This window comes from Falco biarmicus, chromosome 1 (assembly GCF_023638135.1).
Source record: "Falco biarmicus isolate bFalBia1 chromosome 1, bFalBia1.pri, whole genome shotgun sequence".
In the NCBI taxonomy this organism is placed as follows: Eukaryota; Metazoa; Chordata; class Aves; order Falconiformes; family Falconidae; genus Falco; species Falco biarmicus.
The window spans coordinates 17,688,721-17,708,450 of NC_079288.1; the positions used below are offsets into that span (position 1 = coordinate 17,688,721).

General features: G+C 44.7%; 1 protein-coding gene across 5 annotated transcripts in view; it reads right to left on the reverse strand.

The window, feature by feature from the left end:
* The window catches only part of YPEL2 (yippee like 2), a 39,604-nt gene that overhangs the window by 13,228 nt on the left and 6,646 nt on the right, over positions 1-19,730 (reverse strand). For all 5 annotated transcript variants that reach the window (XR_008821138.1, XR_008821132.1, XR_008821120.1 and 2 more), the window contains exon 3: positions 13,362-13,674. Coding sequence is in view for 1 of the 5 variants with exons in the window: in XM_056333893.1 (XP_056189868.1) it covers positions 13,362-13,478 (117 nt within the window). In the remaining 4 variants the exon portion in view is untranslated. The remainder of the gene's footprint in view (positions 1-13,361; positions 13,675-19,730) is intronic.

Consider the following 19,730-nt stretch of genomic DNA (forward strand, 5'->3'; position numbering starts at 1 on the left):
ATAAAATATTCTCACTGCGAGGATGCAAACAGGAGCAGGGGGACCAAAGCCACTGCCGAGATCAAGGGCAGCCGGCACGTCTGAGGCAGTGCAAAACGGTAGCACCAGGAGAAGCAAAATGACCACAGCCATCTGGACTCTTCAAAAAAGGGACGTGTTTTCTGTGCCTGTGATATCCCCAGTGGGGCAGAGCAATTCAGTGAGTAAGAGAAACAGTATTATGAACTCCCAGGTTTAAGAGGTACTGAAGTCTGCGTGAGAAGAAGTCACCCCGTGATCTGTTCAGAGATGACTCTGTTATCGCTTATTTCACACCTACATGTACAACTTTTGGTTTTAAGTTACTACTGTCATTTGCACAACACTGACTTTTAAGATTTATCTATCCCTGCTGCTGATTTAACCCTTAAACATTTAAGGATGAGATTTTCTCATAAAATACAATTTGAGTAGGGAGAGGAGACCCTGAAGTGTAACCAAAGCACGATGTCAATCCAACTGGAGGGCAGACGAGTTTGCATATAAACATACGCTCCAAAACACAGGCTCGCTTCACATTAATCCCATTTCCCTCTAGCACTTAATCCCAATTCCTGTCAGCTGCTACCCCACCTAACAACCAACGTCACACCGAAAGCTCTGCCGTAATGGCACCTTTCGAGCCCTATTCATTATGGCAATAACGATTTGATTAAAAAAGGGCAATGTGTTCCAAGGAACCGCTGTGCCTGCTAAAAGCACGAGGTGTACGCTGACCCTGTGAGGAGGTTACCTGTGAGTCACTGCGCACTGGGAAGAAAGTTGGGAAAATGTAACTATGAAAATACCTGCTGCAGGTGCTAGGGTCTGCCCTAGGCAGCACGAGCCATTTCAACCATCTACTTGCATCATACTCAAGTATTTCCCAAAGGAGCACGTGTTCAGTTACTTGGTTCCTGTATCTGCACAGCCTACAGAGACCTCCTCAGGGTTCGTTAATTCCACCTTGTTCTTCCTCACAGAAGGGACAGCCAATGATCAGATTAAACTGAGATTCAATTTTGCTCCGATTATGCGAGATACAGACCCACGTCAAGGGAACTGGTTACATTATTCCACCTCGTGCACAGATGCGACCTTACCCTGTTCCAACTGCATTCCTGAGTTTTAATTGAGTTTTAACATGGGTTCTTAATGCTATTTAAAGCCCAAAGTCGATATGGAATTAGTGGACCAAACTCATCTCTGAAGTAATTCAATTAATTCAGCATGGCCTTACTCCCCAGCAGTTTACTTTGGTGTGTGAATACACAGTGAATAACTACCAGTCTGCCGTGCTCCATCCTAGGCACAGCTATGTCTGAGCAGTTTTACACCCTGTTTATGTCTCAGGTTATGTAGTCGGTGAGAAGGAAGGTGCGCAGACCAGAAAGACGAAAGATGTTACTACTTTTTTATTATTATTCTGATGGAAGGTGTTATTACAATTTTTTATTCTGTCCCCTGGCAGCAGCAGGCGTTCATTCAACTCCCTCGTTCCCTCCACACCCGACACAAGCCAGGACGAGCCATGTTTCTGCTACGAGCCTTTTGTCCTAACAGGAACCAACTCAGCACTTTCACCGCACAGGATAGGTGGGGACAGGCTGCAGCCAGACAGTGCAAAAGGTCCAAATACACACCCGCAAAAATACCAGCAGGCTATCCCGTTGGCATCACCTCCACCTCCGTGGAATGAATCTTCTGCTGCTTGGAACAGGCTGTATGGTCACGCTGTCGGAGAAAAGGTCAATGTAATGGAACAAGTTATCAGTGACTGAAGAACCTCATGCTTCTGCTACATCCTACTTTAGCAGGGAAAGCATCGATTCCTGCTTCGTGTGTGAGAGGAGAACCTTTACCCCTTGGAACCGTTTCACGTTGCAGAAGCAATGCTGTGTGAGCTGGGTCCAAGTCCTCTATCCTGTGCCACAACCAGAAGAGACTGAAGGACAGACTTTCCAAACAGGCTGAAAGAATTTAGCTGTCACCTCCAGCTAAAGCCATCTTCAGAGCTACTTCAACCTCCAACAGCCCTTTAGTGTTCACAAAGCTTTCACATCACAGACTCTGCTGTGCTCTGAATGAAATCCACATGTTCCACTGCTACATGTCAGTCTCCCCACTCCCCATCCTTAAAATACTCAGCTTGGTCCAAAATCCAGGCAAATTTAAGTAATAGTTGATTTTTAATATTTGTTTTAAATAAGGACTTTTTTGTTCATTTAGTTTTGTTTTTTAAAGTGAGATTCTCTCATCTTTTCATGTTTCTAGGACCTGAAACTAAGAAAAATCAGCACTGTTCACAAGACTTCCAACAATGCTAAGAAAAAAGTATCATGCACCACGAGAGGTCATTCAGCCCACGCTCTGCAGCATTATCCCGCTAACACCAATGCTGCTCGGGAAGATGGAAAACAAACCAGCCCGTACAGATGCCCGATCCCATCAAAAGCAAGCCATGAACGCTGCTCCATCCTGTTCATTGGAGCGGTTCTCCACCACGCGTCAGCACAACGCGAAGGTGACACCAGTGCTCGGATGGGGCTGTGTTGCTCCCAGGCAGACAGGCTGTACAAACTGATTTAAATGGGTCAGGATCCAGGAGCAAATTCCCAGTTATTAATTCATGTGTCACTATGACTGTCCATTATCACCAGAGGGGAGAACAAGAGATTTCTTTCAAAGGGAAATTTTGTATTGCAATTGCAGAAGTGAGATCTCCTTGGAAGCTTTGCAGTTAATGAAGATCAGTATTTAGGGAAATACAAATTGCCTGAAATGGAGGGGTTTGTTTCTCCTCAAGTGCCTATATTTCTAACACAATTTTAGGCTCCACACTGCTAAGCTAAAGCCTGAGCAAAGTTCTATAAAGCATGTCAATATTCAGAAAGTAGTTGCAAGCTGCTCTGTCCCCTTCTCCCTCCAACACGCCTGGCAGGCTGCCCTCCGGACTTTGACTCAGTTCAAGTGCAACACTGTTAAGTCTCATCATGTTATCATGAGCCCCGCGCTACTCAGCCTCCTCATTAAGCCCTGGGCTCCTGGACTCTGCTCTTATTTATTTTTAAATGTGTTTCTAGCCCACAGACTTCAAAGTGAAGTTTCAAAATATGAACGCTACAGGCGCAAACAACTGAAGGCAAATAAAAAATACACTAAATTTATTACTTCTATAAAACTTCATAATATTTTGGGGCTTCTCTTGTAATGTTGATGGTCTCCGGCTGCTGCTGCTGTTGTGCTTCAAGACTTGACTTTAAGATGAAAAAGGATGGAAATACTCTGGGAAACAAAGCCAATGCAGCGTTTACTTTTAAAAGTAATTACTATGAGTTATTTAGGGGGCACACAAAACCAAAGCAGCTTCAGGAGGCAGATCCCTCTCTTCTCTGCAGCCCAAACAGGGAGGATAGATGCATGTGACTGAGCCCTGCAGCCCACGAGAGCAGGGAGCACAGGTACTGCACCAGGGAGCAAACGCTCCTTTCCTCTCCTGTTCAGCCACCGTCCACCAAAGGAAAAATCCATTCCAGCATTAACACAGCACTGGGCAGACCAGAGGAAGAAGGGCCACACAGCTTCTGCGAGCATGGATGGCTGCCACGTGGCCCCACTTCAGATGATGAATTCACAATCTAATGGAGGTCTGGCAGATTGGAAGGGAATTTAGCATCAAGTTCTTTGACCAGGTGCAGTCATCTTCTCGTGGAGTTTATGCTTCTCCTCCATTTCTCCTGCTGCTCTTGGCTGCCAGGGATCAAAGTGCTGTGTAATACACATGTATAGCACAGGTAAAACTCTCTTCTGTCTCATGGGAAACTGAGCCCTTTTGGGGGACAGCTAGAGCCAGGCTTTTCTAATTATCTCCATCATCTTCTGGAAGCACACATGTATTGACACCAGGCTGCTTAGCCAGGCAAAAAGAAGAGCAAATGCATTGCCCAAGAAGCATTTTTAACCCCACAGGAAGAGGGAGTGTGGATAAAGGGTAGGCATGTCTTAGAGAGCTGCTTCACTTCCCACACAGAGCACTCCAAATGATAAGCTAAAACATCCCATGGAAGCAATACTGGATTAACAAGAGGAAGCCACAAATGCATGTACACAGAAAGACCACAAATTAATTTCTGCTGGACAGTAACTAGAAGACCACTTGCATCAGAAGACCAACATCTACCCAACATCAAACCAAAGAAAACTACCAAGGTCTGCCTGCTGGCAAAAGCGATGTTTATTCACGTGAAGTGCGCTGAGCTCCTTCCAGGAGCACTGCTGTGAGGGCAGCCATCTCCCACATCCCATGCCTGAAAGGAGATGGTAAACTCCACCTTTGCTGTCTGATCTCGGTGACACGGGACAGAAGAAGGAAATGAAAATCCACGTCTTCCAGGTTTTCATGCTGGGCCCCGGGATATACTGCTGGTTAATCCTGATCCTGCCACTTCCAAGGCCTCATTCCCAACAGACACCAGCATTCCCAGATCTGCAGGAAGTTCAAGGGAGTTGAGATGACTTTGGCACCTCTGGCACATAAGTCATTGGTGACACCCACTCAATGCAAGCCTTTACGTTTTGATATGTAGAAGGGCAATATGGACAGAAGTATTTTATTTGCTGTGGAAAAACTACAGAAAATTACAACAAAGCCCAGTGGCACCTTCCTGGATACACAGGGAAGGAAAATGCATTTTATTCTGGTGAATCTGCAATCGCTACAGCAGCAGCTGTGTGGTTTTTCTCCCATTTTTGAGTGCTGCTGTCTTCCTGGAGGTTGATGCCAGCTTAAAGCATCTAACAATCAAGTCATTTTAAAAAGAAGTGGCAGGGGGAAGGGTAAAGCTCTTACTTTCCACATTTATTATTGCTACTGCATGGGTTTTAGAGATAAACACAAGACAGAACTGGGACGGAAGATGGAAACTGCTAATGCAACAAGTTATTCAATTAGCCGCACAATAGTGACTGTCCATCTATCAGTGGAACACTGCATTCCATTAACACAGCCGGTAAGCTCACAATAGCACTAATGCTGACAATGAGAGCAGACTTGCTTTTCAGCAAAAGCAGATCTGTCCAGGGCAGCAGCTCTTCCCTGTTCCTGGACCAGATCCACTGCAGTGAGATGAAACCACCGTATGTACACCTTACTGCTGAGAAGGTTCATCAAAAGTTACCCTTCGTTGCTTAATCTGTTGCCTGAATTCTGGATGTTCATCTCTACTATAAAACAAGCATGGTGGTACTGAAATTTATTTTATTACTGTGGATGTGCCCTCTATGGAAACTGAACAAAAATGTGTGCACCAGAGGACAAGTCCCCCGACACTGAGGTGTCCCAGCCACACCACCGTGCAGGATGGGCCTCACGCAGATTCAAAGCAGACCACATACACGTGTACACACAGATTCAAAGTGGACCACATACATGTGTGCCCACGCCTGCATTTCTCCCCAGCCTCCCCTCTCAGAGCTGGGCTGGAACAGAGGTGCTTATACTTGAAATACTCTATAAGCAGCTAACCTTAATCTGATCTTAATTCACTCCTTCCATGGCAATCACTGCTGAAAGGAGAGAGATGACTGGAAATCTTCGAATTCCAGGTTTCAGGTAAAGACAGTCTCAGTTTCTACCTTTGTTATTGCTACTTATTCTAACAGTTGTGATTTCCATGCAAACACATCACGTATTTTAAGGGAGGAGAGTCTGGGTACAGTTTCTTTGTGTGCTTGAGCTTCACTCCTCCTATTTCAGTTCTGCTGGATGAGAAAAACTGTCAGGCCAAACACCTCTGATAGATGGATGCCGAGGCCCCTCTCCAAGAGGGGCCAGACTCCTAGAGATCTGCTTCGTGCTGGCAGACGTTAACAGCTCCCCTAAAGCAGATGTGACGCCCTCTGAGAGCATTTCCTGCTACTATAAAATGAGACTGCAATAGCAATTATCTCAGGACACTCCTGAGAAGCCAGGGTCTTCTTCCCGAGAGGCAAGAGGTGAAAAATCCACACCTCCCTCCGCACAGCCCCCACCCTCATATGCACATTTGTCTAAATTACCAGATTAACCTAGAGGTCTCAGAGTTGTGAAACTCATATCTGTGCTTTCCCTGGGCTCATTCTCACAACGGTAAGTCAGATTAAAAGTACACACCTGCATGGGAAGCTCCTAGGGCAGCTCACCCCACCAGCAAGCCTTCGAGAGCCTGCTGGCATTTCCCCCCTCTTCCAGCCGCAAGGACCAACAACTGAAATACCCCGCGAACCCAGGAAGGCTCAGACCTGATCAACTCCATGCTCCAGTTGTTCAGGATTTGCAGCAGTTGCAGCAAAAACCCTGATGATTCACTGTCCTGCGGCCCTGGCAGTTCCCTGGATAATAAATGGGAACAATATTTTATTTATGCCCAGGTCATCAATTCTAAGGCAGAAGAAGCAGCAGATGAAAGGAGAGTTATTTCCATAAAGTAAGTGATGGATTAGAAAAATCCATTTTTACCCTGTCCCCCCTCCTTGACAGGGAATTCTAAACCCTTTTGAGTTATTACCTTTTTCCTCCTTTTTTGGAACAGAATGAAATATTTTAAAAATCACACAGCAATTAACTGCTGTATAAACACAATTACACAAGGAGGTACAAATTACCCTGGGCTTACTCTATTAAACAACCACATCCTGACTAAGTAAGAGGCCTGATCCTGACTGTCTTCAGATCCCGTTACAGACAGTAGGAACCGAGGGAGCACAGCAGCTTGTAGCATAAGCTCCAGAGGAAGCAATTACACAGGACAGACGTAATTTAGGTAGCTGTACTATGGAGTAGATACTACAAATACATACCATGCACCTTAGATTTCATATCCTGAGTTTTTCCTGCAAAGGGCATTTTTGTTTGTTTATTCCCTCTCAAATAAAGGCTGCTCAGAGCTGCTGACAGGTACTCAAATAACAGCCTTCGGGTCCCGCTCTCCTCCTCCTCCCTGCTGGAACAGAGGCCAGCAGCAGCAAGGCCAGCAAACACCAAGCTGTCTAGTAAAGGTCCTGAGGGTGAGCCTGACCGCAAGAGTTCATCTCTGCCTGATCAATGCTCAATCTCTCAAAGTGCTGAAGGAAAGGGCTCCCGTTTCACAGCTCTGACGACACGTTGTTCTACTGAGAACTGAAGTTCTCTCAATCCGCATTTAATTTTTAACCACATGGAAGCCAAAAGCTACAAGATCCCTTACCTCAAGTTCACAACAGTGAAATGGGAAGCTAAAAAACTGTAATGACTTCTCACAGAACTGCTTTGCTCTTCATCACTTACAGCTTGAACTCTAGCAAAACTTGCAATTAAGAGCAAGCTCCGAGTAATACCTGGAAGTGGCAATTCATTAAGGAACAAGAGCTGAAAAGCAAGATCCAAAAGCTACTGGACAGCTTCTAGAAACGTGCATAAAATTGATAAACCTGGTGCATAAAGAGCTAACAGCAAATAAATGAACAGAAGCTTACTGTAGAGTGCTGAGCCAGTAAGACTAACACAATTATGAAATGCACACGCTGTAAAGATGTTACTGCTGAGTCTGGACAATGAGCCCACCTCCCTTTCCATTCCTGAAAAGATGTTGAAACACTAAAGACGTAGAAGAGAACCACAAAAATTACACAGAACTGGAAAAAACAACATTGTACCATGACAAAGTTGAATCTGTTTAGCCTATCGAAAATTGATCAAGAGTGACCTTGGTTACTGTATACCACAACCTTTTGTAGTGAGAGAGAGTAGGTACTATAGATCTGTTTCATTAGCAAAAGAAATAATGGCCAATGACAGGAAGCACAAGCAAGACAAATCTAAATTCAAAGTCTCCGATTTTTAATAGTAAGGATGATTAACCACTGGAAAAAATGACCGACGGGGTGCAGTGAATTTTCCCTCTTGAAGTCTTCAAATGAAGAGTAAATGGTTTTTCTGAAAGACATGCTGTTACCGTGATGAAATCTGCTGGCCCATGCTCTAGAGGAGGTCAGATGTGATAACTCCTCCTGGCCTTACGAGTTCATTACCATGAAGCTGGGAACTCCAATTCATGTTTGGAAGAAACAAGATCTACTTTTAGAGCAAGAAGAAACCCCACACAATGAAAAATAAGAACTTTACCCATGAAAAAGAGAATATTTGCCTCACCCCACACAGGTTTTTTTTCCTATGATGGAACTGCAGGATTTTCACTTGACTAGTCTTGGACACTTACTAAATGCCTCTTTGTTTTTCCATTAAATTTTTGAAACAACCACATCATAATTCTAGGATTATTGTTTTAGCTAGTGTGCATGTTTTCCCCACCCAGCAAATAACTTCATGTCTTCATGGCGAACTGACGTACAAGTATCAGCTAGTTCATGAGAACTAAAGCACGAAGAACATTACACACTGCCTTGCCCCCACATACTAAGAAAAAAGAAAAAACCCAAACAAACCAAAAAGCCCAACAGTTGCTCCTTACTTCACCTACACATAGTGCATCAAATGCTTCCAAGCAGCTGAATTCATCCATAACATATTGAAAGCCAGAACCAAAGTTTCAAATTCCTTTAAGATCCAACCAGCTGCAAGAAGGAGCGAAGTCTGCTGCTTTCAGCGTGCTGTAAAGCTCACCGAGAGGCTGTTGGACCAGCAAGCTCAGGCTCCAGCAGTCTGCTAGCCAGGGAAGCAGCTAAGGCCACGACGACCGGGAGCAAGGTTTGCTTATATACCTTGCAACTCCTGCCTCAGAAGATAGAAGACAGCTTCTAAGTGTTCCCTAGCTAACAATCCAACCTCAACTGAGAAAGTCAGGCAACACAATTTCTCTATTTTTTCTAAATTCTCTGTGCTGGAGGAGCTGCAGCCTTTTGTGTTGAAGGATTTCACATTCATGCTCAGTAAGGGTCCCATGCAGACATCAAAGGAAAACATTAAAACTTCCTCGGCAAGCCTTAGGCTAACTTCAGAGGATACATCACTGCATAATGTTTAGCAGTTTGATCACAGTAATTCATGAAAAAAAGAAACTGCAGGACGCCCACAAGACATTCTCTACATATTTCCATAATCAGGGACATTTCTGCTGAATTACTGTTCACATAGCAAAAAAAAAGTCAGCAACCAAGACACTAACATAGCTGTGCTTGGCCTGCATCTTTCTGCTCCTGTTCCTGTCCCTTTTTACTGGACACCAAGTACATATGATTTCAAACAGAAAAGGCTGACAAAGAATTTGCATAGCACAGAGTAGGTAGAAACCAGCACTGTATGTGCCACTTTGAAAAGGAGAGAAGATGCTGTTTACACTGTTGAATGGCTGTTCCCCCAGGCCCCACTGAAAAATGGTGTGAAAGGCACATTTCTCAAGAAAAGCTCCTCTATCTCCTTCCTGGAGAGGTCTAGCCACCACTGATTATCGGATATGTATTTCTCCTAAACACTCTAAAAAGCATGGGATGTCATGCCTGGGAAGGATAAATGTAACAAGGATCTTTCACTTAATTTTTGGCAATTGGAAGGCATTGAAAGATGCTTTTCAACTACAGTCTCCTGGCATGGTATTTTTGTTTTTACAGTAAAGCCAAGGAGAATTAGGACACACTGTACTAATCTGTAAGAGCAGAGAGTACCTGCTCCAAAGCTTTATCTTCCAAGCAGACTGGACAAAACAGCATCATTTCAATTGTACAGGTGAGGAAAGGAGGAACAAGGACATTAAGTGACTCAATCAAGGTCACACAGGAATCCGTTGCAGGCCAAGGCTGAGTTCCCAAAGTCTCAGTCCTTTTAGGCACTGGAAAAAGCAATGAAACAAGAGTATGTATTAAATTTGGCACAGTTTTTTAAATGATGCATGGCTACAAGGGAACAAGAACCTCCAATCATGCTAACCCAGACACCAAAGGAACATATGAAGGAAAACTAGTTACTCACTCCACCCAATCTATCTGATCACCTTATATTTCCTAAGTTAATAAGACCTTTCTTGGCCAGACGATCCAACCCACAATTTAGATCTTATTACAAATCAGACATACTAAACCACTTTCTCCCTCCGGCTGCAGAAGATGAAAGGCCAAGCAAGCAAGGCAACATTTGGGTAACTGGCTTCATGTAACAGCGCTGGATTTTCTTAAAAGCCTCGGCATCGATTATTTTCTTTAAATAGCAATGGCTTATTGAGAAACCTTCTATCCATTTTAATGCACACGGTTTTCTCCTTCAGTAGAAAAGAAAGCAAAAACTGCCCTGCCAAGCCATATTTGTCAAAGAGTTTCAGATACCCAGTCCTGGCAAAACACTTTGAAGTCAGAGTAAGTTAACACTGGTGCTGAAGCGCTAAGAGGGGAAACTTGGAGATGAAGAGGAAATAAAGTATGGCCTGACACAGAACAATACTGGGATTCAGCTCCAGCCTGAGCCAATTTCAGCCAACAGCACAGGCCAGTGGTGCAACTTGTATGTATCCAAAGGAGCTCAAAGCTCATGGCATGCAAAGCAGCACAGCTCTCATGTGGTCTCTGCACAACTCGGGGCAAAAGGAATAAAAGGAATTAATTTCATCGAGCCAAATCACCAACACCCTACTGTTACATAAAAGCCTGTTTTCTGGGGAATGTTTCCAAAGATGGTGTCATTTGGGCTGTTTTGATTAAAGTGACATAGGTTCAAGATGAGATACACTGCAGACTGAGAAACACTCCGATTTGACAAAATCTCCCACTCCCTCTTCAATCCTCATGGCACTTGTTTCTTCCTTCCATTTGCCACATTTTCATATGGAAAACAAGTATGACAATTGCACTGCCTGGTTCTCAGATGCTAATATAAGGCTGTGATGAAAGAACTGCAGAAGGCCTTGGGGAGATGTTTAAAACAACTCAGATAAAAAGATGACTATTTAAGTTTGCCTGGGAAAGTTTCTACACATATTGGAAAACCCTTGAGGCAGGGACTGCCCTTCTGTTCTCAGTTTATAGCCAGTTGTACAAACTATGATTGCACAATTACTTTTATAAAGTTTTCAATTATACAAAGAACACATCTTACTAAGGTTTAAAACTGAGAAATAAAACCTAAAACCCCAAACCCGTTGCATTCAAGTTGCATGACCCGCTACTGCTCCATCAGCAATCCAGTCCCAACACTTTTTTACAAATTTACACCACAGTCTACACTGAACTTTTAGAACAAGCAGACACAAGCACCACAGTGCACCATAGTTAATACTTCCATGATTCAATACACATAGCCTCATTGGGCTTTCATACCTTCCCTCTTGTGTCCGTATTTTAACAGTCAGCATTCTTGGGCAGTTTCTGCATGTCTCAACGGCTTAGAAACTCAAATTCCACACCGTCTGCAGCACTGGCATTCCCCTGCTGGAAGCTACTTACCTGCAAAGCTGGCTGCATTGCACAGTGAACCAGAAGAAGCATGAACGTGGAACAAGGAGGGGAAGGAAGCATCAAAGGTGCACTGGGCATGCATAGCCTTGTGCCTTCCTTGGCTAGGGACCAGCTATGTCAAAACAAAACCAAACAAAAGCAGAGCACAAACTCTAACCTACCATAAAAACTGTAAGTAAACCACGTCTCCTTCTTTATCCAGTAAAGCATCTTCTGCATCCCAACACAAAATCCAGCTGACAACTCTCCCAATGAAAAGGCAGGGGAGTGACTACCCTATTTTACAGATAGCTCAGCTGAGCATAGGAGCCTCAAGCCACATAGCCCATCCAAGAGTATTTCACATTCAGACCTGGGCACAGGCTGCTGTTGACATTTACATTTCAAAACTTCTGTCAAGGAAATGTACAACCTTCTCCTCTTGAAAAGCTTGAGGCTTTGTGGTCCTCAAGGACAGCTCTGCTAAGAACCACTGCATCTGTACCAGACCAAGAGGAGCCCCCACAAGGCCCAGGATGACTTGGAGGCGATAGCCTAATAAGAAGCCTGATTATTCAGAAACTGCAAAACACAAAATTGTAGCAGTCTGCAATCGCCATTATTCACACCAGAGTATTTAAATTCAAGTGTTTGGCATGGAGACAATATCACACAGGTACACATCAACCTGGCCCACGCAACAACCAAGAGAAAAAGGAAGGAGCCAGCCTACAGTAGAAGATGAAGGTCTGAGCACCCAACACGGGAGAATCCACAAGGACCTCCACAGCTGCCAAGATGTCAGCCCTGTAAGGACAGATGCCCTTGGTGCAAGGTGACAAGTTCTAATCTTTCCTGTGCAAACAAGAAAAAGGGAAACACTACACACTTTCTAACGGGCAAGGCACGTCCGTCCCTTGTGATTGTGGCCTTTCTTCTCAAGGCTGCTCCAAGATACTGAACCGGTTTAAGCTGTGCACACACACACAGAGCTCACAGTGCAATTTCCTCTCACCTCACCTAATAAATCTCATGGCGCGTCTGTTTTTTCTGAACACAGTTTTTATAAGCTGAATAAACTTTATGGAAACAGTTGATCGCCAAGGCAGCCAAAACCTGGAAACTTGATGCCTGACCAGAGCCAGGCACTGCAGGCTCCAACAGATGCTCTGAGAAAGTTTAGCTTTTGCACTTCAGAAAGAGATCCCTCTTGCTGGCCTGCTCCCTCTGCAACCAAGGCCCCTGACTTACTGGCTCTGAAAGCTTTTAATTTAGCTTATCCTGAAGACCCCTTCCCCTTGTGATCACAGACAGGACAGAATCTTTCCACCCTTCCCAGCTCAGAGCACATCCTACGATTCACCCTTTGCTTTTTCACTGCAGTGTCTTGTTAGTACACTAGCAACAATATGAGGGTTTCAGCAACAACTCAGGAGCCTTCAGAAAGCCATCTCACATTTCTGCAGAAGCATCAGAGAAGCTTCCCTTAAGCAGGGGCTTTAGCATAGTTGCTTAGGGCAGCTCAGAGTTTAACAGAGGCAACATCATCCAGATCATGATCGTGCAGCAACCCTTGGGCTACGCTGACAAGCATGTACATGAACAAGAAGTACTGGGAAGGTAATTTACACAGTCCTGACCATCAGTTAGTGTAGTTTTTACAGCTGGAGAGGGAGGAGGCAGTATCATGTGAAGAGACAGACCACCTCTAAGCACTCCAGAGGCCCTTGTTTGGAAATCTGTCCCCTACAGCTAATTTCAAGATCACTTAAAACCAAAAACGGTAGCTCACGAATAGATCCTTTAGCCTGAGAGCCCGTTTTCCAAGCAAAAACCGTGGTACCAGTTAAGGCCAGGAACTTCTGCAGCAACTGACGTGCAGCGTGAGCCAACGCACCCTTCCGCTCCCCGGGGAGGAGCATCACCCGCAGGTGAGGTCATGCACGTACCTTGGAAATGAGCTCATCGTGGTTGGCAAGGTGAGCCCTGCAGTGAATGCAGCTGTAGGTCCTGTGGCACGAAGGCAGATATGCCTGGAAAGTCTTGGACCTTGTCATCTTCACCATTGGAGCCACTGAGCGCTGTGTGAACTCTGGGGTGGCCCAGGAGGCACTCCCACAGGACGGGTCGCACGGGAAACACCGGAAGACGCAGGTAAAGGCCGTGGTTTGGCAGGGGATGGGTGTGGGGCAGGCTCCACACGCTGGTGACTGCTTCAGAGGAAGAGAGCTGGGCAGAGGCAGCGGGGGACTTCACGCAAACCTAAGTTCATAAAAGAAAAGACAGGACACTCAGCTCACAAAGGTGACAATGGTCTCTTAGCCCACAGGAGGATCTAGGGTTCAATCAAGAGAGCAGGGAAGAGTCAGAGCAGCCAGGAGGCAGGTGTGATGCCTGCGGATTAGACCAAGAACAGTCTTTTATTCACAGCTCAGCCACCGACATGCTGACTGCCCTCGCATCTTCCCGCTTTTGTTATCTACCATCTTCCTATTACTCCAACGCTCGCAATCTCTATTCATTCTTCCAGCACTTAATGGATTTGGAAATGACTACAGAGGTGCTAAGGAGATAATTTTCATCAAGCCTAGTCTCCCAAATACCGCTGGGGAGCTGCACACGTCAAGGTCCAACTCCGCACCACCCCTCAGAGAAGGTGGGCTCTGAGAGCCAGAGAGAACGTCGGGGCCCAGCGCCAGCCCTGCCTGTCCCCTGTGACTCACTGGTGCGACACTCCGGAAGCCCGCAGGAAAGTCGGGAGCTGGGCATGGGTTTCCTCAGCCACCAGGAAAGTACAAAACCAAACTAGTCACCAAACCAGTTCTTCTCTCCATTCTGCCCTAGTTCCCACATGGGAAATGGAGGATTACTTCATTACACTCCTTTATAACTCCCTGCAAGCTCTGAAGGTGGAGGCTACTCTATAAACTGTACTCTAGTATTTTATTTTTTTTCTAACTTGTAACATCCGACAGCAGTTTAAGCAAGGGGCAGCCTCTGAAGACTATTCTTGATAGCAAGAGACAGTTAAAAATGCAATTCAGGATGGAAACACCTTTTTACAATCTGACATCATCCCACAGAACACATGCAGCTCAGGTCTGGCTCTCTTTTGGGGAGAAATCACTTTTTCAGATCCCCCATCATAAGCCTTACCAGCTACTGATGTTTCTTCTGAGGATGGATGAAGCATAAAGGATAAAGGAAACAGCTCCCCTCCCTCCCTGATACATGGCGTGCATGCATGCTCTAGAAATTAATCATGAACTCTGGCTGCTCCTCCCACGAGGATTTTCCTTTCCATAAAACATGTGATTCTGTTCAGTTTCTAAGTTTGTACTTTGTGTCTCAACTACTGGAACACCACCAACACTCCCCACCCCCAAATAGGAAAACCAAGAAATAAAACCCCCACACCTGACCTCCTTCTGAAGTGGACAAAACAGAAAAGTACAAAAGCTTAAGAGCTGGTCTCTAAGCCAGTATGAGTAACTCGTCTGAAGCACAGCTGATGATCTTCCAGGTCAGAATAAAACCAGTCCAGGTCACGACGCTGCTACGCTGCTAAAATAGCTCCCTGGACTTTGTGTGCTAACCTGGCTCTGCTGCTGCTCAGTAGGATACACCTTCCCAGAAAAAGCACCAGCCATGCACCTGGCTCAAGGTATGCTGCAGAGAACGGCTGGACTGGAGCTGTTACAAGCAAATACACCTCTCTGGTTTACTAAAGGGGAAAGAGTTGAAACAGCAGGATGGAAATCCAGAAGTCAGTCGGGGAACTGAAGGCAGGGCCCAGGAAAATTGCTGTAGGAAGCAATCCTGCAGAACTCATACGCATCCCGTTTAGATGATGTCTTCTGCCCAGTGTTAGCATTGGTCACAAGTAGCTCACCGTGACAAAACCATCCAAGTCATTCTTGAAAACAACAACAAAAATCAGACTGTGAACCTGTTACTGCTGGTTGCTGGAAAGCCTCCCGCATGATCATCGTCAGAGAGCGAGATCTGCAAAAAAACCTCATCGCTTGGGTACTGAAGTGAACTAAAGTTTCCCACTTAGGGAAACCTCTGTCTTCATCACTTCTGCTCCTAAGCAATTGTTGAAAAAGAAGATTCAAGGTACCCACGTTGCTTTAGTGTTTCTGAAAGCATTACCCACTGAACCCACTGCCGGCTGGACAATCCCAAAAGTCAGGCATGCTATCTGCAATCTTCCTAGTAAACAGTTCCTACAAGCACAAGACTGGAGGGCTGTCATAGGCTCACACACGCACCAGTTGGTGCAGTCAAAGCTTCATTACATTATGACCATCCACAGTGCTCAACAGGAGGAAAATTCCAGTAAGACAATAGGATACCCATTTTTTTCTTTTTCTGAAGTACTTTTCTTCAGTTCTCCAGGGCAGAAGCTCTCCCTTACAGTCAAATGGGGGGGGGGGGGGGGGGAGGTCTTACTCATCCGGCAAACTGCTGATAAAGCGTATCTATCACAATCATAACAGTCAGCACTTACATAGCACTCTTCATCCTCAAAGCTCTTTGCAAACACTAATCAGATTAACCTTTTCCAATTAAAGCTACAGTGAGAGCTTTGGAAGACCCATCCTGACACAGAAAGGCTCGCTTCTCAGCTTAGTAGGAACTAAATCTCCTCTTTTTCAGTCCAAAGGGATCTTGCTGGGAATTTATCTGGCCAACCTGTAGCTAAGCAGACTGCCTGGGCGCTATTTGGTACACAGCTGCATCTCTGGATTTCAGCAAGATTTGTCTTCTACAAATTCTACTTCTAATTGGAGAAGTCAGGCAGTCTTCACCAGCATCCTGCCCAAGTTCTCCACTTGCACCAGGATTTTGTCAAAACCGAGTGAAGTTTTGTATTAGACAGCATTGTTTTCTGCTCCAGGGTAAGGAACACTTTGAGGACTGAACCCTAAACTTGCAACAGGGCAGAAACAACATGCAAAACAACACAAATCCTTCCTTATTTTCTGCTGATCTAAGTAAAAGCAACACATCCCAGCCTTCCTGAACTAACCAAGTGCCACCTTTACAGTCACAAGACAACAGAACCATCCCCAAATTCCAAACCCCTGCTTCAACAGCTGATATGCTACATGCCAGCCTTAACACATCTCAGAACCTGGAATTTGTGAGCCATGTGCCTTGTCCTCCAAGTGCACGGAAGCAGGAGACTAAGTGTGCTCTTTCTGGGGCCAAATGCAATTGGATTCCAAGGCAAACTACCAAGCCCTGTCTGAAAGAAACAGATTACACAGGACAGACCATCTGGAGGAAAGTGCAAGGAAGGACTGGCAATCACTTTACCTGATTTCTGAATGAGAAAACAGGCTGTGTCTAAATCTTAGATTTCATTGATTTTTAAGGAAACTGCGCAATGCCCTCTCCTTTTCTTCAGCACGGATAGGTAAATGTACCAACCACCAGTTTTACTACTTCCCTCCCACACTGTCCTGCCAAACACATCTTTTCTGATCGGCTGCCCAGCACTGCAACACAACAGCTGAAGAAAGCAGTCTACAGGCATCCTCAAAGCCAAATGGAAACGTAAATGATACCTGACCAGAATAATATAATTCGTTGTTTGCTGACCCCTCTTGTCCAGGCCTCCCAAGCATCAACGCTTTAGAACGAGTAAACTAGGAAATACTACAACTGCATTTATCTAACTGAGAAATGAAGACAGGCACGCACAAAAAATTATCTGCTGCATGCAGCTTTCTGCAAAAGCATTTCATGAGCTTTCTTTTATTCAACCTCGTAACACATTTAACATCAGCAAAAACATTTGCCCTTTTAGAAGTGGACAAAAAAAAATATTCAAGTAAGAAGATACTAGAGCCTAGATTAAGATGAATTGCAATTCCTGTTCTCAGTACTGTGGTGAGACAGCAAACCAAATTGATCTCTTTGCTTAAGGCAGGGGAGAGAGTAAAGATTTGTGAGCCAAGATCTTGGTGGGAACCCTAGGTAAGAAACTGCCTTGAAAAAAAAACTTCAGTTAAGTTCATATACAGTAGCCATACCTTATAAAGGCACTACCCTTGTACAGCTGTCAGCCCAACTGTGGCTTGTGTGCACCATCTACCAAGAGCTCTGTCCTCATCATAGCAAGGCTGAGGAAGGAAAACCAATAGGAAATGCATTCTTACATCCATGAGCACAGCTAGTAGCTTGTAAGGACCCATGTCTGTCTTGAATATCATCTTGAAATGTATTAAACAGTATCCGTGGCTCTCAGCAATGCAAAAACCACCCACCTGTATTTTTTCTTTTTCCTAGTAACAGATAAATTTGAACTATAATACATTTAACAGCTAACAGTGCATTCCTTCTACTGTAGAACAAAGGTGTGGGGACGATTTCAGGCTGTGCCTCTGGTTTTTCAGAAAGATGAGTTCATGTTCATTAACCTTGCTGACAGCGGGCATTAGTGGAGTCATTCCATTCACTTTAATAAAAAAAATTATGAAAAAAGGTTTGATTAGTTTATCATTGTGCCCAATATTGTTAGAGAGATTAATATCTGTCAGCAGCAACATAATCCTGTATTTTCATTTTATTCTTCAAGAGAAGTTTATCTCTGGGATGGACACACTCAAGTCTATGGAACAGAAATCTGTGCATATGAATTAGTTCACAAGAATTCAGAAAATTGGTTTAGTCAAAAGGGAAGAATTATAGGGAAAAAGCTTATCAACATGATTTACTGTGGTTACTGGTGAGAGAATCAGCTGAATGTACTGCTTGCATGCACGGTGTATGTTGGGACTGCCCTGCTTAATCCTGCCAAGTTTCATTCTGGCAGGACAAACAACAGGTTTGTTGGGTTTGTAGGTTTGTTTTATGGATTATTTGATTTTTAAGATAAACTTTAGTCCACTGAATACTTACTAGAACATAGCAAATGCTATAGAAAGCTGCCTGTAGTAGCTCTGAAAAAAGGCCATCTATTTTGAAACTCAACCTTTCTTCTTCAGCATCTCTTCTCATTAATATAGAAAGAGCTAGAGATGTACTTATGTTGAGTGCAATGAAAGCACAAGAGGAATCAGGTTTGGAGAGTTTTCAGCTTCTACAAGGTCACAAACTGCAGCAGCCTGCGTTGCTCCGGGGTCTTAGCATGATTATAAGAAAATGCTTGAGGTAAGCACGCTTACTTACAAGGGTTTTCTTGACATGGGAACTGCCTTAATGTCACTTAATGCATTGCGGTTTGAAAGAAGAAGGCTAGTCTCCGAGATGATACGCTGAAATTGGAGTCTGGGTTTAATGCCCAGTTTTGCTTCCCTATGGAATAGAAGTTAGTGTCCGAATGTGAGGTGCTGGACCCTCACAGACACCTGGCACAGCAAAAGAGCTTTCATGCTCTGATGATGGAGTACCGCAACAAAAGATCCTCGATGGGGCAGTCCTGGAGATCCTCGCTACCACACGGGACTGCAACAGCTTTGGAAAAGACGAAGCCAGATCATCTGAAGGTAGGAGGGTAGGATGTACACTGTGAAAGGCCCTGAAAGAAAGGATGACCATTCTGAATTTAAACACTGAACACAAGGAAAAGCCAAGAAAGAAGTTTAAATAGCACATGGGCGTAACACAATGTACCTTTACTCCTTCAGTATCAAGTTTCTGAAATGCACCAATTTCAAATCCTTGATGACACTGCACACATGCACACATGATGACATGCTCAGCAGTACTAGCATGATCAACAAAAGTCATTACTGATACATGAACTCTAAGTGTCCTTCTCTAACGCCTTCGCTCCTGCAGCTCATTCTCCAAACCCTGCAAAGTCCTTGGAGATGGGAAAATAACAGGAGAGATGGTGGAAGACGGCCGGCAGGAATCCTGTGCATTTACTTTTATCAGATACATGGACACAGCTGCAATACTAGTAGTAGCAGGGAGCAGGTTTCTCACTTAAGACTGCCTCCAACCAGAAATAACCCTCTTTATTCCCCTGAATACCTCCTAGCAAGCCACTTCACTTCTGCGGGCCCTAGTTCTCTCTTCTGCACACTGGAGGCAGCACCCTTCACTGCTAGGCAGCACTTCATCACTCTGGGAAAAAGGACCTGGATGGATGGATGGATGGATGGATGCAAAGAGGCAATACAGCTGGCAAACAGTACTGCAGACAATTGCCAGGAAACCACTAGAGGGCATCCAAAAGAGATCCAGTGGGAAGCAATTAAAGACGATCTGGCCATAGTGAATCCGGGACAGGCAGGACGCCAACCACGCTGCACCTGCCATGCTCCACATAGCATAGCCAGCCTGTCAGGAAAAACATC